Source organism: Geospiza fortis, unplaced genomic scaffold (genome assembly GCF_000277835.1).
Source record: "Geospiza fortis unplaced genomic scaffold, GeoFor_1.0 scaffold194, whole genome shotgun sequence".
NCBI lineage: Eukaryota > Metazoa > Chordata > Aves > Passeriformes > Thraupidae > Geospiza > Geospiza fortis.
In genome coordinates this window covers 6,711,436-6,731,333 of record NW_005054322.1, presented here as the reverse complement: position 1 = coordinate 6,731,333, position 19,898 = coordinate 6,711,436, and the positions used below count along the sequence as shown (strand labels likewise).

Genomic DNA, 19,898 nt, shown 5'->3' with positions numbered 1-19,898 from the left:
ACAGTTAAGCACTAAAAAGTAAAAACATGGTTTGTTTGAGTCAGATGTGATAGTTATTAACTGTGAACCATGGCAGAAAAGCATGCATAGGGAAAAGACCTATGTAAATCATCCACTTCTGGGGTGGCACTAATCGCACTTGGTATTAGCCTCTATAACTTTAGACATCTGATTCAAATAGGCTATTACAGGATTCTTCTATAGTTATTGAAAAGGGATGTACTCCCAGGAAACATCCCATCCTAGGACAAGTATCTAAATTGTTGAGCCCAGTCACCAGGGATACCTGGTGCATCTGAGTACATTGATTTATGATAGTAGATATAAAACCTACCTTAGAAATTTAATTTGCAAATACAAAGTTGTAAGCATTACTGGGCATGAAGGACATGCCTATACTGCGTGGAGAGCGCAGCGTTCAGCATAAAGCTCATTTGAAGGAGGCACTTTACATAATAGATAAATATTATGCATCTAGGAAAAAGAGGATGAGGTTAGTGTGCACTTTTCATTCTCCTTGGACAGAGGAATCCTGGAATTCAGTCTAAGACTCATGAAAACACTCAGATCCTTCTGTTCCATGGAAGTGCCTTAATCCTCAGGCACTTAGCAACTAAGCTAGATCAGCCAGGAAGTGCTTTTTGTTTTTCCAGCTGAAGCGGTGACTCTGAAATAATTTCATAGAGAGAGAGAAAAAATGAGATCTAAGTCTTTTGTTAGTATTCATATGGGAATGAAGAGCCTGTAATTTGGTTCTGGCACTAACAATGTTACTGTGTTATATGCCAAAAGTCTGGTACAAAATGCTTTAGCAAGGTTTGAGTCAAAGTTCTGCTTTTTCATTGTCCCAGAATTTTGACTGCTGTGCTGATTTAGACTCTCTTTTACTTGCTTGTTTTTTTATTGTGGGCAAATTTAAAACTTGAGTTTGTAATCACATTTGGAAACCTGAAGAGAAGAGGTGTGGTGAATGAAGAGCTAGAAGTTAGCACCTGAGGGGAAAATACTTACAGTTATTTTATGTGCTGCACATTTTTTGTAAGTGGCCGTCTCCCCATGTGATTTTAATTCCATGCTACTGTATTTAGTGTTGCCGTGAGAGCACACAGCCTTAGAGCCAGGCTGACAAACGGTTCTTCTGCTTTAGTGGAATTGTTGAAGACTCATGCTGTTCACAGCAGGAAGTACATTAAATACATTTCTTCCACTTCATTCACATTAGATGGGCAAGAAGCTGCTCAAACTTCTTCTTGGCATTTCTACACCAAGGCTGGGAAAGCAAAGGACTCAGGTTTATGTGGGAGATTTGCTGACCATTATCTTTACACCTGATGAACAGAATCAATCACTTATACAATCCACATGATAGAGGATAGCACTGGGAATATTTTACAGATGAGTAAACTGGATGATGGTATCCTAATGTAGAAAGGGAATGTTAGAGGTCAAACAGAACAGATCAATTATTTCATCTTCTGGAGATTTCTTTAAAACACTTGCTGTCGCTTTCCTTACACTTAATTAGATTTTGAAAATCCTTAGACAATGTTCTGGAAATTGGTACCCACTAACACTTTTCCAGCTTCCTTGGAGTAGCAGAGTATATTAATATTTACTATCAATAGCCTGAAAAGTCAGCGCTGCAATGTTACACTATAAATATATGCTTTGCATTGGCTTCTAGCAAGCAGGTACTCTTGCTAGAACTTACTCTCAGTGTATGTACTGTGCCAAATTTAAAGCTTATGATAAATAAGTGCTTTATTAGTAACATTATCAGAGGAACATCCTAATCTCACAAGGCATGTTTGAATCTCCTTATTTCCATTGGTCTCCAAGGCAGACAAGTCAAATGTGCCTTTTTCTCTTTGCCAGTAGGTCTGTCAGATCTTAAACGGAACAGGAGGTTGATTAATCTTGGTAGTTAACATCTGCTAGTGCATTTGTCCAATTTTAATTACAATCTGAACACTACAGGTAGAGCATGCCCACTGTTATGTTACAGACTAGAGTCATTATTTGGCCAACTATCCATCACCACTCTCTGGACATGTCTAAAATAGTGAACTAGTTCTTTTTTCCTGTGCACATCCGTCTTTGATTACTTTCTCCCTTTTATGTTTTTACAATGCTTGTGAGTCTGATGCCTCTGGCACTTCTGTGCAGCTTTTAACTTCTTTTGTCCTCCCATTAAGTAAAGTCTCTATATGACCCCTCTCCTTTCCCCAGCCTGTGGCGGGTGGCCAGGTTGGCAACTAATCAGGGGAAAAAGTGGATGACAGCCAGCTTATGACAAGTTATACTCCCAGTTTTCTTTACTAATAGCTTCTTATTATCATCAGTTCAACAGAGTGAAAAATGTTCAATCCATGATGATAGCCTTAAAGATTTTGGAAACTGCCTGTTTGCTGCCTATCACAGAAATAAATTAATGTCATGCCTTGTAGTAGGACATTCTTTAGAGTAACCGGGCACATTTATGATTTGCTTTCTTAGCATTATTTGTGGTTTACAGCTTATTATGTATGTGTGTCCCATTTTATAAGAGTGTGTGTGTGTGTGTGTGTGTGTGTGTGTGTGTGTGTGTGTGTGTGAGCTACAGCTGTTGGATTCATCTCATTTTTATTCATCTGCTTAATAACTAGAAATATAGTCCAACCTTGTGATCTGGGCTCCTTTGATAGGTGAGGAGGACAGAACATGATCTCCAGGCAGTACTTTGTCACATCTATTTCAGATGGCTCTTTTACAGTAGGGGATGCAGCTGGCAGAGCACAAAGCTCTTCAGCCTTCACTGCTGCATGTTTTTAAATGGGTTGCTTAAACATCTAGTATTACACTTCTATGTGAATTGCAGTAATATTTTGAGGAGAGTGTTGAAATGCAGAAAACTTTTAGTTTTGTGCTCAAAGCACACAAAATTGCCAATAAGCAGAAGGTACAAGATTACATGAACTGTAGAAAAATTATGCCTTCTGTTAAATTTAGAACGAGTTTAATGAAGTGGTGTTTTTATGTAAACTGGTATTGCATCCCAGAGCCTAATGTATTATTGGTTTATGACAGTTCACTCAAGAGTACATTGAACTGGTTTCTCTCTTGTGTCTTGCTGTAGCATATTGTGGTTTTGATGGCATTGGTACTGTAGATCTTGCATTTGTTATACACTGTTTAGAAATGAATTAATGTCTAGCAAACCATTCTAAATTAATCATCTCTTCATTGTTGGATATGGTTGTAGGGAGTGAATTTAGTGACTGAGTGAGTGCTTTGCGTGTTTAAGATTTGGATAATCAAGTTGAGTAGGATGTCTTGTTGCATTCAGTTTTCCTAAGGCTTCTTCAATCATCTTCCTTACTCTGAATCTCCTCATTCTGAGACTTTGCTCATAGTCTTTAAAGACATAAAAGATACTGAACACTGTAACCATGGTAGCCCATTGGGCTTTAATGCCATCGATTCTCCTTTTGAACATGGAAATTTTTAAAAGATTAATTCAGTTTTTATCTCTCTTCGCTGCCAGGACACTCTTTTATCTCTCACACAAATGGGATCAAAAGTCCAAGAGACAGTATACAAGAAGTTTTAACATACAGCAGAGCATATTTTCTTATGTGAGAGTTTTGCTTTTGTGGTCTGATAAGTCTGGCTGTTGCTCTGTTTGCACTTCTGCTCTGTCTTCACTGCCAAGTCACATCCTCAACAGTAGCTCTGGTTAAGGGATATCTTGCATACTTTTCTTCTGCAGCCTCGGTGAGTTAAATATGTTCTGATTGTATGTGGTCAGAAAAGCCTATAAGAAATTATTTCCACTGGTTAAGCAAACTCAACCTAACCAGCATTGTGACTGAATAGTAAAAGTGCAAAAATCTAAAGTCGGATCAGCCAGAAATGGCTGCATACTATATCTTTACCTGGCTGCATCCTATATCTTTACCTGATTTCTGAAATGTTGCTGAACATTTCTGTTTGTAGCCCTCATTTTTTTACCTGATGTTTGAATCACTGACTGTAAGCACCTTCAAGCTTGGCCTCTTTGTGAAAAAACTTGTGTGTGGTATATTTAAGCGCTACTGCCAAGACTTTCCATTTATCTGTCTGCCTCTGTTTCATCAGTTTGTTGAGAATTTGTTACCAATCCCATTTCCCAGGCTTGTTATATAAATGTAATCTAATTAATTTTAGAAACAGAGCATGTAGAAGATTCCGAGTTGGTTTCATGCTCTGTGGGAGGTATAGCCAGTAGAAGAAAGGTATGTGAAATTCAGAGGGTTGCTGCAGGCAATATAATCATGGTTGGGTGTGTCCCCAGATTCCAGTGTCTGTTTCTTCATCTATTAGTCTTTATATTTTTATTTCCATTGGTAAATGAGGCAATTATCTGTATTATGGAATGGTTAAGACAAGTGATTGGAGTTTGATGTACTTGCAGCAGGACAAATCTTCTGGCCCTGTCCTCAGACATAAGAAAAACTCCTCCAAAATGTGTAGTAGTTCCAGTGATACTAAGGTCTGTAGGTTATACCCTGAAGGGTGTGGAAGAATTATAACAATACTACTTTACTAATAAATATTTTCAGGTATATGTTAGTTGACTGATATATGAATTTGATGTTTCAGAAAGGTAGCAATGTTTCTGAGCAAACCAACAAAGGTAAATTAATTGCTTCAAGGGAAGGTCACTTATTAGAGTGAACTGCACACATTAGCCTTTCTACTAACATGCCATTTGTAGCTGGGAAACAATTTAAGAGTGCTCATTACTGTCTTGTACATAACAATTAACTACTTGTTGAAAAATTAATTTTTACTTTAAAGACACACATCTGCAATGAGTTGAGCCACAGCTTACTGCACCATTTATGATTGGCAACCTGACATTAAGCAAAATCAGAATTAGCTCTGTTCTCCAGGCTACAAACTGTTCCTGAAGGCTGTCAAGAAGGAAGGTACAGGTGACCAGAGATGGGGTATCATTGTAGCCATCTCACTGCCATCCTCACTCTTGCAGCTAGAGCTGTAGTCTGCTGCCTTTAGCATGCTACTTTGCTCACAATTGAGTTTTGCTTATTGATGTAGCAGAGAGTTTAGATATGGACTCCAAGCCTGCCAGGCAGGTGCTGCTTGTGATGGTACTGTGTCTAGAGAAACTGAAGCATGGATACACTTTAACATAAGGGTGAGTTAAAATGGAAAGTGTTACGTTAAATTAGTGTGTATCATAAATTAATTAAATGTGAATCATATATAATGTTGTTCATAGCAGTTGCTGCTTCACACCATGTTACTCTACTGAAATTACTAGTTCAAGTTGCATAAAATGAGAGTAATTAAGTGATGAGCCAGTGTAATCAATGTATGGCACTGCCATTGTGAACTAAAAAAGAAATAGCAATTTCCTTACAAAATCAAAGTGTGTTTGGTAAAGATGGCATTAATTTGAATCCGTCTTATTACCTGTTACAGGGTTTACAGAACTGTTTTTAAAAACCTCTTTAAGTCAATAGACAGAAATGATCTGTTGAGACAAATAGAAAAGAAGGCATTATTTGCTTAAGATAATGTTTGTGGCAATTTGGCTGAAACTAGCAATTTTGATTCTGAGGGGAATTTACTTTTTGATTGCAAAAGTTATGACAACACTACTAAGATGAAAGCTGTTAAGATTGCAACATATGAATTTGAAAATAATCTGTTTTGACCACATCAAATAAAAAGCTATTGGCATTTGCACAATAGGTACCTACTACAGAATTGAGCTTTGACTGTAATCTTGACCCCTGCTTCTACAGCATTCAGTGAAAATAAATGACTTGGCAAATTAAATTCATTGTGCTAAATGCAAGCTCAGTTGCTTGCATAGTTTCAAGTGTGTGTAAATAGCTGCAGAATGGTGCTACCTAGTTTTAGATTTTAAAGTCCTCTTTGATATGGTTTTAATATAAAGCTTTTGTAATGGATGGTTTCTCTGGGCTTTTCTTTTGCTGCTATTAACATGCATATATGAGAGAGATTTCAGAAGGTAACCTTTACTTCTGTGAAACAGTAAATAAACACTCATGCCTTCTTACATTTCATCAACTCTTATTCCTAAATGATCTATCTACAAGTCACACACATCATGTTTGTAACATTGGAATCTGTTATGTTAGAGACTCATCACATCAGTCCTGTAATGCCAGCTTTGATCCTGAAATGCAAGTAGCCATTGTGTAGGGATGGATGTGTTGCCTGAGTATGAGCCGGATCAGGTCCAGCCAAATCTGGCCATGTTTGTCTGGTTTTGTGCCCAAGTTAATTAGCTGTGCCAGCCATCGGGGCTCCTTACTCCTTACTTTGGATTCAGCATGGCCCTAGCATGTCCAGACTGTACCAGAACAGGCTTGTAGGCTTGCAAAGCCTGGTTTGCACCTTCTGCATTACCACAGCAGACTACTGCTGGCTTTGGCAACTCATAATGTTCCCACCATAGCCTTTTTTGTACTGTTCATGGAAAGAAGGCAAAAGCTTTTAGGAATAAATAGTCTTAACCCTAGAAAAGATGAGCCATAAGTTCATTTGTAAAGACTGCTTCTCCTGGTTCCACTATCTGAATATGTTGGAGTGCCATGTCTATTTTCTTCTTTTATTTCTTTCCTCCTGAAAGTATATATATATATGTGTATGTGTGTGTGTGTGTGTGTGTGTGTGTGTGTGTGTGTGTGTGTGTATGTGCATCACTGGCAGCATGTATCACTGAAATTCACTTTAGTTTAAAGCCTTATCAAGGTGTCAGCTTGAAAGAGTCTGTTCTTTTGTGTTTGTCCTAAATATACTGCCAAAAGGATTTTTTTTATAAACAACCTACTCTTTTGCAATGCCTCCCTAAAGCAGTTTATAAGGACATCATTTTAAAAGTTAAAGCCTCTTTGGAAATAAACATTTTTGTGCTATCGCACTGATTTGATGATGTACCTTCAAAGTTAGATGTGTTCCTAACAACATGAGAAGTGTGTTTGTTTTCCTGTTTGATGACTGACAAGTGCTGTAGTTGAGATACACCTCTGACTCTCTAAGTACAAGGACAAGGCAAAGTTTTCATTTCTGTGCCAAGAAACCTGGGACTAAAGCTCCTAACCTTTCTCCTCTGATTATTGTAACTTCATGCCAGCAAAGTCTGTGGGTCTGAACAAAAAAACCCTTAGAAAACTTCCTCTTATTTCTCTAAGAGGAACCATTAAATTTGCAGTAGTCTCTCTTCAGAGTGATTACTAGATTAAAGGTCTGCTGTAAGTGAGCCTGCAGTCATTGAGCAGAGTGTTTTCCAGACATGACCTGAGACAGACAATGCTTTCCCTGTTAGGAGCTTGGCTTTGCTCCTTCCCCTGGGGAGCTACTAACACAGCTTACAGGAAATGAATTTAGAAAACATTTGTAAGGATTTGTTTCCTAGGATGGGCAACCATGCAGAGTGTGTCTTTCATTGAACATACATAGCTCAAAAAGTGTGAAAAACTCACTCTGAAATACAAGGCAAGCTAGCTGAGGGTGTAGATATTTTTTTGTTTGGCTGTGACTACAGGAATCAATAGTATGTGAGGATTCTTCTTCAGCAGCAGTGAAGCAAGTGTTAGGATAATGCTGTAAGAAAAAAACCATTATTTTATTTTATGCCTTCCATCTAGTTTAAGGCAGATCATGTAAGTTCCCTATGTAGCCAGTAAGTAAAAGGGAATGCTTCCACACCTCCTCAGATTTTTCAGATTGCAGTGAGTGAGCCATTCCACCTGTCCTTCTGCATGTTCATTGTGCTGGGAAACCTGCCATGGCCTATCTTTGTCCTTGCAAACTGAGAGCAAGCAGGCTCCATGTGAGTACCTCTCACTAAAGTGCTTAAAATGAGGTGCAGCCAAGTCCAGATCAAGTTCCGGAACCATTGGGACATAAGAACAAGATTAGGCTTGGGAAAGTGTGCTGAACCCTAAGCATACCTGTTTAAGAAATGACGTGTATTAGAACTGATAATTTTTTTAACTGCCTTTATCTAACTATTGGCACGTTAATAATCATTTGGTCTTAGTATGTATTCTGTATTTTTATTGGCTAGAGGCTGAGGAAGTCTTTGTCCATCTTAAGAATTTAAAAGAACATTTTGTGTCTGAAATGACACATTGCTTTGCAGATCTAATATCTAGTGCTTCAGTATCCCTGTAAGGAGAACTCTCATCAAAGTTAATAGCAGTTACACAAAAGATAGAGGGTGTATCCTGTTCACTCATTAAAAATGTTTCAGATAAGAGCTCCACAGTTCCAAGTATAAAAACAACTACTGACAAGCCAGCCTCTATGGGCAAATAAAGTAAAATCGATATGTGTCTGCCTGTGCACACAAATACACTCATCTTTAAATACACATACTCTTGAATTAAAAAAAAAAATTGGAACCGACGACCTTTTCATTTTCTAAAGTTAGACTTCTTCGAAGTTTGTCTTTCATCCTGCAAAGGTTGATGACTTCGATAATGCTCGAACAGGCCTATGAATCTGCACCATTTTTCAGTAAATACATTTAGTTGCATTAATTTGTTGCATTATTTCAGTTTTAGCAGATAAGTAGGGAGGCAGCTGCAGTTTTTCATTGATGAGGAATATTCAAGGATTTCTTTTTTTTGCTGAGCAATTGCTGTGATCTTTGCCAACTGAATTCAAGTTGGCTGTATGCTGCATGATATTTCAAACACATTTGTGATACTGTAGCCTCATGATGCTGATAAATTCTCACAAGACAGCATAAGAAACTTGTGATGAAGTGCAAGGAGAACTTGGGTAGGTCTTTCTGTGCTTGCTGTGATTTCTGCTGTGCAGTGGGAAAGCTGAGGCACTGGCTGTGCATGGTTAATCTTGCATGTTTGAAACAGGAATGAAAAGGATAGAAAAGAGGAGATGATATACATCCAGGATGAAGCTGGGTTATGTTTTTAAGGCTCTTTACTTTGTGAAATTACTGTGGGTAGGAAAACTGGAAAAGGGAGGGAAAAATTAAGCTAAACAATATGTCTGTTAAGTGGAATAGCTCTTAATCTCCTTTGCTTTTTGTTCTTCTTTCTTATGAACTATGGAGCTTTAGTATTAAGATAAAGACTGTTCACATTTCAGTTTACATGAAATAAGATTGATTTTGTTTTAAATGCTAGACGTGGGAGAACTAAAATTAAGTATTTGAGCATTTAGTTAGCTGGAAAACATTACCAAGAGTAGCTCCAGTTACATGTCATGTTCCAGTCTGGTTTTAGCAACAGGAATCTGTGAGAATATTCAAGTTCAAGTTTTGTTATCTCACCTTCATATGTTTGCACCAAAGTGAAAAATGCAAGGAATTTTCTGGCTTGCGCACAGGACTCACCTAAAACAAGTTTAATGAGATACCACGTTTGGTTTTGTACACAGATTCATATTAGCTGACACAAAGAGTTGAAAATTTAGGAGGCAAGAAAAAGAGTACAGTGCTGATAAAACAATTGCTATCTAAAACCATACAAACCAATACTTGAAAAGAAGACAAAAATAGCTAGAAGAATTCTAAACCTTGAAAAAAGAAGCTTTATTTCACTTACTGAGATGAGCAAAGTGCTCTCCACTGTTTAAGGTGGATTTTATGGTCTCTTGTTAACTTCAGTGTAAGGTAAAGAAGTGTTTATGGACATTATTCCTCTTTCATCAGAACCAGCATTCTACTTTGGAAATGATGAATACTATGTTGATGAGAGTGCTGGCTACATTGAGGTCCGTGTCTGGAGGACTGGAACCGATCTGTCCAAAGCCGCCTCTGTCACGGTGAGGTCGCGCAAGTCTGAGCCTGTAACTGCAGAGGGTGAGTTATTGCTTCCCTCCCATTTCACACTGCTGCTACTCTCCACATGCTGCTACACACTGCTGGCACTTGTCACAAGTGCTGCTTCAGTGGGTCTTGGCTTCAACCACATAAAATTAAAATTGTATGTGTCTTGCTCTTAGCAGATCTTTTCTTCTGAGAGCAGATTAAGTGGTTACAGAATTTCAGAGAAGCAGGAGTAAGAGCTGCTATGAAGTATAGCACAAAGAGAAATGCCTTTAAATCCTTATATAAAGACTGCTACAAAGGCAGTTGGTTGCTGCCTCAAGAGCATACTCTGGGCACAGTTACGATCGCTGGCAACGTGCTGAGTTTGCTTCTCTCATTTTTACTGTAGGCAAGGAGAAATTATTACCTAGTATCCTATTCAGGAACAGGATTGCTTCAGCTGTGTGGTTCTTGGATGCTTTGACAGAACCTTTGTCAGCCGAATCAAGTGTTAGCACACTCTATTCTTTTTCACAAAACATATCATCATGTTTAAACTAGGATATTCATGTAGAGACAGCATAAAAATTATCTTCCTTAGATGCTTATCCTGAGTCTAACTTTACTGTTATTTCAGGAATATCTAAACATAATATATATATATTGTGTGTGCATAACACAATATACATAACATACATGTATTTTTCTTATGAAAAAGAAAATTATTAAGTCTGAAAAAATACATGATTGCTTCAGTTCTGAATTTGCTTTTATGATATGATGTCTTTATCAAATCTTGAATATTTAAGCTATTTTATTTCTGGTAAAAAAATATCTTTCTTTGCAGTAAGGATCTTCATTCATTGTGCCAGGACCTCTAGGATTAAAAGCTGGGAATGTCTCAGCTCTTGAGCTCTCTAGTCTGTTGGTCACAGCATGAAAGCTCTGACATGGCTGGCTGCCTGTAAAACCATGAACCTGGTTCTTTCCCTTACACAGTATAGCAGTGGATCTGCTGCTCTGAGCTCTCAGTCCTGGAGTCCTGCCTTAGAGGCTTAGCTCTAGGGGCATACAACAGTAGAGCTTTTAGGCAAGTGCCCATCTGATGATGGCCTTAAATCTGGCCAAATTTTGTCAAATTCACAGAATTCCAAACCTGACTTCCATTTCAATTTAAGTGTTTCCCCCAAAGCTTTGTTTCAAGAGCTCTGCTGTTTATTCTCCCCAAAACCTAATGTTAAAACTGAGTCCTTCCCTAAAGTCCTGGATACCTTTAATGCCTTGGTTCCAAGACAGGGTCATGTTTTAGTCAGTATCTTGTTTTGTTTGCCATCTTCTTATTGACATGTTATGAATTGGTTTGATTTGCTTAAAAGAAAACAAACCCAGATCAATCTTCCTTTAAGAGTAAGGTGGCCAACCTCACCTGATATGTTCTGACAAGAATTTGACTTGTTTCCCATTCATTCTGTTTTACACAACTCCTCTGAACAACAGTTCTTCCCCCAGTCAGTTCACTGGCCTTGTCTCCTTTCCCTTTTACATTAATCTTAAAACTTCCATCTTTGTTACAAAATAATATGAAATTTCTTTCCAAAAGACTTTGCTTCATCTCAGAGTCTCTCTCAAAGCTTTTTGCTTACTTTCATTTCTCACTTCAAGCAAATTTCATTAGTTTTTCTGGAATAAATGTTGGTTTACCACAGAACAGAATCAGCCTAATTTTGTGACTCAAATAATCATTAAACAAAAAATTAATTAATATTGACTTATTGTGTTGTCCAACTTAAATGACCAAAAGATAGTTTTGCTTTACGTGAATGCCAGAATTTTGCAAATACTAAAGTTATAAAAGAAAAATATTTACCTACAATTAATTGCCTATGATAGATATTTTTATTTTCTCTTTTCCTTTGGTAGCTGGAGTAGACTATGTAGGCATCAGTCGTAATTTGGATTTTTCCCCTGGAGTCAATATGCAGACATTTCGTGTGATAATTCTGGATGATCTTGGACAGCCAGTGTTAGAAGGAACAGAGAAGTTTGAGCTTGTGCTAAGGATGCCCATGAATGCTGCCCTTGGAGAACCCAGCAAGACCACTATCTTCATTAATGACTCAGTGTCTGATTGTGAGTAATTTTTTTTTTTTTTTTTACTTTTTCATATTTTGGAGATGATGTGGTAAGTCATTTGCTGTCTGGCCGCTTGTGTTCTATATCTGGTGCAGTGTGGTGTAAGTGCAATGATGAAAGGAAGATATGATAACTTCTGCAGTTATACTTTACATGTGCTTTCTATGTTTTTCTGCCCAGTGCCAAAGATGCAGTTTAAAGAATCTGTGTATGTAGCCAATGAAAATGATGGGCAGGTTTCTGCCATGATATATAGGAGTGGGGATATCCGATACACATCCACTGTGAGATGCTATACAAGGCAAGGTTCAGCTCAGGTTATGATGGACTTCGAAGAACGACCTAATACTGACACTTCCATCATCGCATTCCTTCCTGGTAAGTTCTTGATTGTATTTAGAAGCCTTTGGTCTACCATGTTTTCTTTGGTTTTGCTTTGCTTTCCTTTGCTTTGTTTGTTTTGTTTTGTTGTGTTTTAATTCTGTCTTCTGATAAAGTAGTGCCAAAAACATCACTCTGGAAAACAAAGGTTTGGGTTTATTTTGTGCACAATGGGATGATGTTGTCTTTATTTTCTTCACTTCTGACTTAAAGCAATAATCACTAAAAACCAAAAGAATATATCTTCACTTCAGTTCAGCCTGAGTGCCAGGATCTTTTTGATAGCAAAAGCAGGTTTGGCATAGCACAGTAGAAGCACAGATCTGCTGTCAGAAAGGAAACTTCAGAAGTTCTGCTCTTTGTTAAGTAGATTTCTGGCAAATACATTTGACGTGCACTGAAATGAGTAATAGATCTTTCAACAGGTATATAGCTTCCTAATTCCTGTTTGAGTTTTTTTCTCCCACCAAGGCTTTCCTAAGACCGCCCACGAACATCAGGTACTTAATATCCCACATTTCATCAGAGATGAAATGCAAATACATCAAATGTTACCATGTTGAAAGAATATTGCCTAATTCTTTCTACATGTGCAGAAGGCAGTTTGGTCTTCTAGCCTTTGAAGTTTACATGCATGTGATATTTTTTACAAGTCTTAAACAAGTTCTGTCCTCAGCATGAAATCCTTGGTATATCCTTATCACAGAAATTACAACCTTTGTATTTCTGTAGACATGTATCACTTGAAAAAGTGAGTTGTTCACTCTGTCTTTATTTAGGGCTGGCCTCAACTTTTAGTGCTGTCCTGTACTCTAGACCTTTGCTATTGCTTCTGCGCAACAAGGAAAGAGTCCAGCTAGTAAGAATTAATGGATCTGGGCCACTTAGAAGTGACTTTTCTCTTTTCTTGAGTGTTGCCCTACCACTTCTCTGCAAAGACAAGTAACAAAGAGGTCTACTAGAAGTATAATTTGACTTCATAAGCTTCTTAGGCAAGTTTAATATGCAGCAGTTTCATTTCAGTTTTCACATTTTCCATGTAACAATAAGCAGAATGAGTATTTTGCTTTTTTTTTCTCCTTAAGGGATAATTGATTTTCTATAGTGAGGGGAAAAGGCAAACTCAAATAACAAACACAGTCAGCATCCTGGTCTGGTTCTTCATCTTGAAGAGCCTTGATATTATTTGCATGTGTAATGATGAAAAAATACAGTAAATTGACCTCATCTCTCTCCTGCTGTACTGTTCCTTTTGTCTGGGATGTAGGAGTCAGTCCCATGAGGAAGAGCCCACCAAGTCATGCTGGGTGCCAGACACTGAACACCGTTCAGAGGTCTTGCTGCTTGTGTAAAAGACATAAGAAAAGATGTTCAAGTTTCTGAACATCTAGTAAGTCAGGGCACATTAATTTGTGAGTGCGAAATTGAGAGGTTTGATACTCCAAAGCATTTTTAAGGCAATATTCATTGTCACTTGGAATCAGTGGAAGTTCAAAAGACTTCAAAGTCAAACGGAATAATAAAAGTGAAGGGTGTCTTCCTCCAGGACACAGCTGGAGGGTGTCCAAACAAAAGAGACTTGAAATATAAAACTTCAGGACAAAAGTGCCATTAGTATCAGTAATGGTAATTAGTAATTAGTATTACCATTAGAAAGGTTTTATTATTCTGTTTCCTTGTGCAAGTATTTACTTTTTAAAGTGCACTCTGTAGAAGAAGTCACTGAGAAGGACCATTTTCTTCTTAGGTAAAACAAAAGGACTAATACATGTAAAATAGACATACCAAATAGAAACTTGTCTTACAGAAGTCCCAAAATGGGGGTTTCCACTTCAATGAGTTTCCATAGAAAGGTAATGATTGCTAATTCTGCTTTCACTGCTGTCATTGCTCATTAACTTGTATGGTGTCAAGGTGGATGCCTTGGCCAGCAGGATTCAGGTGCCTTGGGCTTGGAGAGAAGCGCTGTATTGGAGCAAAGAACACCTAAGTTCTGCCTGATACTAGCTTCAGAATGATTGCAGGTGAAACTGAGAAGCCTTGCACGCTGGTGCTTACGGATGATACTTTCCATGAGGAGGAGGAAGAACTACGCCTGGTTCTTGGCACTCCAAGAAGTGACTCTTCCTTTGGCGCTTCTATTGGCGAGCAAAACGAGACGCTGATAAAGATTCGGGATGATGCAGACAGTAAGAGAATAGCTTATTGTTACTGGCTTTTGGAAGCCCATTTGCATGCTCTAAAATAATTTTTTTCTTCTTCTAATGACAGAGGCTATCATTAAGTTTGGTGAGACCAAATTTAGTGTGAGTGAACCAAAGGACACAAGGCAAGTAGCAATCGTGAAAATCCCAGTGCTTCGTCTGGGAGACACTTCCAAAGTTTCTGTTGTGAGAGTTCATACAAAGGACGGATCTGCTACTTCTGGAGAAGACTATCACCCTATATCAGAAGGTAGGATCGTAATTATCAGATCCAGCTATTTGTTTTCATTCATGACTCTAACATAATTTTTGAAAAATGAAATAACTTTGTTATTAGAATACTTTGCAACCACATCCCAAAATGCATTTTCCTATTCAGTGTGGACAAAGTAAATTTGAACAGGAATACCACATCCCCTGTGGTATACAATTGCTGTTGGCACACTAATTATCAGTGAAGGTATTTACAAATATCTTTACTGAAAACCTCTGTACTCCTTTGAAAACATCTGTACTCCTTTGAAAACATCTATAGCTCAAGAAATTGTGGAAGATGTGGGACTTAAACCTTAGTTATATTTGCAGAGTGTAATAATACTAGTCTGAAGAAACATCTACTTATAGGATATGATTGTGTGGTTGTTTCTTGAGCAATTCATTAAGATAATGGGATTTGCTGTATGTAGGAATTAACGTATATTTATTTTTATTTTTCTATGTTCTTAATAATAAAGCTTTCCTTCTGTATTTCTGCATTCGCTGCATGCTGCTCCACACTACTAATGAATGAGGAGAGAAGTTATACAACAGAATGAAAAATCTCTTAGTGGATAAACTTCTTTCCAGCCCACCTACCTGCTTTAGGCAGACTAATGGAATTTGTAGCATTATGATTTTCTTTTTCTTTTAAAGTTTATGATAATACTTGATAGTACTGTGTGTTTTAAGATTAATCATTCATTGCTGGAGTGTTTTCATAGTTTTGGTTAAACTATTTTGGCATCCAGTCCAGCTGGAATATATGACTTACCTTTGAACATCCAGCAACAACATTGCACTATATCTTCAAATTCCACAGGAGTGGCATTTCCCACTAGTGAGATCTGAAGAGGCAATTTTTTAGCCACAAGAAAATCATCAACCCAGAGCTTGCTAATTCCAGTCACTTCACTCCTGCATTTTAGAATTTTGCTCTTTCCCCCTGAAAAACACAGGAACTTTTAGTGTCAGCTGATACTTATCCTATATGCACATTGCCTGTAGGCATTGTCTTGCTTACATTCTCCCTGCTGTGCACCAGCAGCACGTGGGAGTAAAGTTTTCAGGGGAAATGTGCTACTGCAGAACAAGAGGCTCTCAGCCTCTGCCTCCAGGCCTTTGAGAAAGGTCCGTGATGTGCAGAATTTCTCCACAGGCTTCAGAATGCCTGTGGATTTAGGGAACCTGCATATTAAGCCATAGGTACAGAACCCACATCATTAATTGGGTTTTCTGAAGGAAGTGTGCCAAACTGAAAATCAGTAAAATTCTTAGGTGTCACACAGCTGACAGTTCATATGTTTATTACCACAAAGAGTATTTCCCTGGCTTAATAACACTTGGGATTGGAAGGATCATTAGATCACTTAATCAGACTCACTGTGGATTGCAAAATTCTCCCAGTTTTCCCAAATTATTTGTGTATTCATCCAAATAACTTTGGTTGGAGAAAATATACCCGTTAGAAAGGGCATCTGGTCCTGGTTTGAAGGCTTTGGAGAGGAAGAGTGTTTCTTAGCATTTTGCTTCACTGATCAGTCTCTACCACCTAACTGTGCCTTATTTCCCATATAGATTTCAGCTTTAATGCACTACTGCTTTTTGTGCCTGTCCCTTTAGAGTGCAGAGGTCTTTATCACCTGGTATATTTTGATTATGGTGGTGTTTCTATATACCTGTGAGAACATCACTGTCTGCAAGTTCTTGTGATCCTAAGTTTCTCTTGGTTATTTCTGTACATCTTCAAAATGAATTTGACATCCTTTAAAAATAAAAATATTAGAAATGCACTTATTATTTTGGTTATTATCACTCTCACCCTTTCCAGGCACAATGTTAAATAGTTTCTGTACTTTTTATTTCTTTAGTAGTTAAAACAGTCAAGGATCATAGTACTCCCTACCTCAGTGTGGTGGGTTGATCTTGCCTGGACAGTAAGTGCCCACCAAAGCTGTTCTATGACTCCCCCTCCTCAGCTACAGAGGAGAAAATATGACAGAAGGCTCATGGGTTGAGATAAGAAGAGGGAGACATCACTCTCCAATTATCAGCATGGGCAAAAAAGACTCAACTTGGGAAAATGAGTTTCATTTTTTACTAATCAAACCAGAGCACAGTGATGAGAAATAAGGCATTCCTCCCACCCCTCCCTTCTTCTTGGGGTAGCTTCACTCCCACATTCCTTAGCTCTGACTGGCTCAAGGGAATGGGGGTTGCAATCTGGTTATCACACATTATTTCTCATGCTTCTTCCTCCTCACACTCTTCCCTACCCAGCATGAGGTCACACCCACTGGAAACAGTTCTTCAAAATCTACACTATGGGTCCTTCCTGTGGTCTGCAGTTCTTCATGACCTGCTCCAATGTGGGTCCTCATGAGATCACAAGGGCTGCCAGCAGACCTGCACCACTGTGGGCTCTTCTTTCCTGGGGCCACAGGTCCTGCCAGGAGCCTGCTCCACTGCAGGCTTCCCCCAGGGCCCCAGCCTCCTTTGGGCATTCATCTGCTTGATCATGGATCCTCCATGGGCTGCAGGTGGATCTCTGCTCCACCATGGACCTCCCTGGGCTGCAGGGCACATCCTGCATCACCAGGCTCTGCACCAGGGGCTGCAGGAGAATCTCTGTTTTGCCTTCTGGAGCATCTCCTGCCCCTCCTTCTCCACTGAGCTTGGTGCCTGCAGAATAATTTCTCACATATTCCCACTCCTCTTTCCCAGCTGCTGTGGTTCAGAAGTTGTTTTCCCTTCTTTAATCTTTTATCCTGGAGACACTACCACTGACACTGCTTGGCTCAGCTTTGACCAGCCATGGGTCGATCCTGGAGCCAACTGGCATTGTCAGATATGGAGGATGCTTCTGGCAGCTGCTTGCAGATTCCACCTCTATAGCTCCCCGCTACCAAAGCCTTGCCACACAAACCAAATACAATTAGATAAGGTTGAGCTTTTTATCACCGTGCCTTATGAAGTTTTTTCAGAGACAATGATTTTCAAAATACAATACTCTTGTGGAGCTACAGCTTTGTTCCTTATTTTTGTTATCTACCATTGTATTTATTACATTTTGTTGGATACCATTTATTTAGAATTCTTCAGTCTTTTGGTCATTCACACAGGTTACCAACATTTATGTAATTAGTCGCAGATAATTTTCAAAACATTAAGATCCATTAGAGTGAATCTTGAGCTTTGCAAATCTCTTGATTTATGTCTTATTTTCAGTGATTTCTAGGTGTCCACTGCTATTCATTATTATTATTTGTAGCATTAAATAGGTTAAACTAAATTTGCAAACATCTGTAATTTGAAAAGTGATTATTAGCTGCCATCTCTCATGGCTGGGCCTAGAATCACAGGTTGTTATGATCAACAGATTTATTTTTAAGTGTCTCATGTTTTCAGAAATTGAGTTCAAGGAGGGTGAAACACAGCACTTTGTGGAGATTGAAGTTCTCTTTGATGGAGTAAGGGAGATGAGAGAAGCCTTCACTGTCCACCTGAAGCCTGATGAGAACATGGTTGCAGAAATACAGGTAATAAGTTCATGCAAAGTCCTGAACAACAAAATCTGGTAAACAGACCTCTTACTTACTTTCTGGCTCATCATTTTACTCTTCTTTTATTCACACCATCTTGAGTTGTATATTAAAAGACAAAAAAAAACATCGCAGCTGTCACAGTAACACCTAAACAAAACAGTTTGTTATCAAGGCAATGATGTCGATGGGGCCACAGAGTCAATGAAAGACTGAAGTCTTCAGAGTATCATTCCAGGCATATTCTGCTCATATAATCAGTCTTCAAAACTGACGTCCTCTCAGAAACACTCTCTGGGAATACAAGCTCTGTGTTGTGAAAAGAGTAATTTCAGGTGAAATATGACTTCTCCTATCAAAATCATGTTAATATTATTCTTCTTGTCTAAGATAAAATAGCCACGCATTCTTGTTATATTTAACATTGTATCTTGCATACTTTTAATTCAAACAGTATACTCTTCTGATTTGGCATAAAATGTGCTTGAAAGTCCCTGTCTGCTTCAGCAGTGTTGCACTACATATAGTCTGACTCCAGACAGCCAGACAGAAGAGACAGAGCCTTTGCTGATGAGAAACACCCCATTTCCACCAGGCATTAAAGCATACACTGCACATAGGAGCTTCTACCAGAATACTGAAGTGATAACAAAAATGCAGGGAGACAAGGTTAAGGGTCTGGGATCTTCACTATTCTGAAGAGAAAAATTTCATTTTAGCTCTTCCTTTTGTACTCTGCAGTATATGTTTGGTGCCTCAACCCTTTCTCAATAGCTCATCCGGTTGAGGTTTTAGAACTTCTTTTTGAAAAAATATTTTGAAGGCTAAACATTCTCTGATCGAGGTCCAGCTTGTTTATTTAAGTTTTCACAGACAACTGTTTCTGTATTTTTCATTGTCAGACAGCCAAGGCCATTGTTTACATTGAAGAAATGAACAGCATGGCAGATGTCACCTTTCCCTCTGTCCCTCAAGTTGCATCTCTGTTGATATATGATGATACTTCTAAAGCCAAAGACAGAACCAGTCCCATTGCTGGCTATCCTGTCATCTGTATCACAGTGAGTATCTCTGTGGAAAAGTGGAAAAAAATCAGTATATGGATTTTGCTCGGTGGATTTTATACACCCAGTATCAATCCATATGGTGATGAGTCACACATATTAGTCACACATATTAGTTCTAGCTAGAATTATCCTTAGAGCTAATCTAATTTGTCTGGATAATGAATCCTTTTTCAGGAGGAAAAAAAGCATAGAAAGATGCTTCACTTATTCCTCACTAAGAATAGTGCAATATTGATACCCACACTGTGTCTGTGATTGACTTTAGTATTTCCTGCATTATCCTGCCTTAATTTGTAGAGTTAATATCACTGGAGATGACAAATGAGCCATTGTTTTCAATGAGTGCCACAGACTGTAAAATGAGTGCTGAAGGCAATACAGGCTTCTTTCATTTTTTTCACTAGTAGTTTTGCAACTGAAAAGTTTACATAAATATTCATATACCTTAAAGTATGTTTTGTCCATCTTCAATTGGTTTTTCTCACATTCCTTTTGCACAGGAATGTCACAAGTTGAA

At 38.4% G+C, this 19,898-nt stretch overlaps 1 protein-coding gene across 1 annotated transcript in view; it reads left to right on the top strand.

The window, feature by feature from the left end:
• The window catches only part of FREM2 (FRAS1 related extracellular matrix 2), a gene marked incomplete at its 5' end in the record, with an annotated part of 122,187 nt that overhangs the window by 73,014 nt on the left and 29,275 nt on the right, over positions 1-19,898 (top strand). The window contains 7 exons of the mRNA XM_005420840.2: positions 9,701-9,850; positions 11,720-11,929; positions 12,113-12,310; positions 14,338-14,502; positions 14,585-14,767; positions 18,181-18,311; positions 19,217-19,375. Of these exons, the coding sequence (XP_005420897.1) occupies positions 9,701-9,850; positions 11,720-11,929; positions 12,113-12,310; positions 14,338-14,502; positions 14,585-14,767; positions 18,181-18,311; positions 19,217-19,375 (1,196 nt within the window). The remainder of the gene's footprint in view (positions 1-9,700; positions 9,851-11,719; positions 11,930-12,112; positions 12,311-14,337; positions 14,503-14,584; positions 14,768-18,180; positions 18,312-19,216; positions 19,376-19,898) is intronic.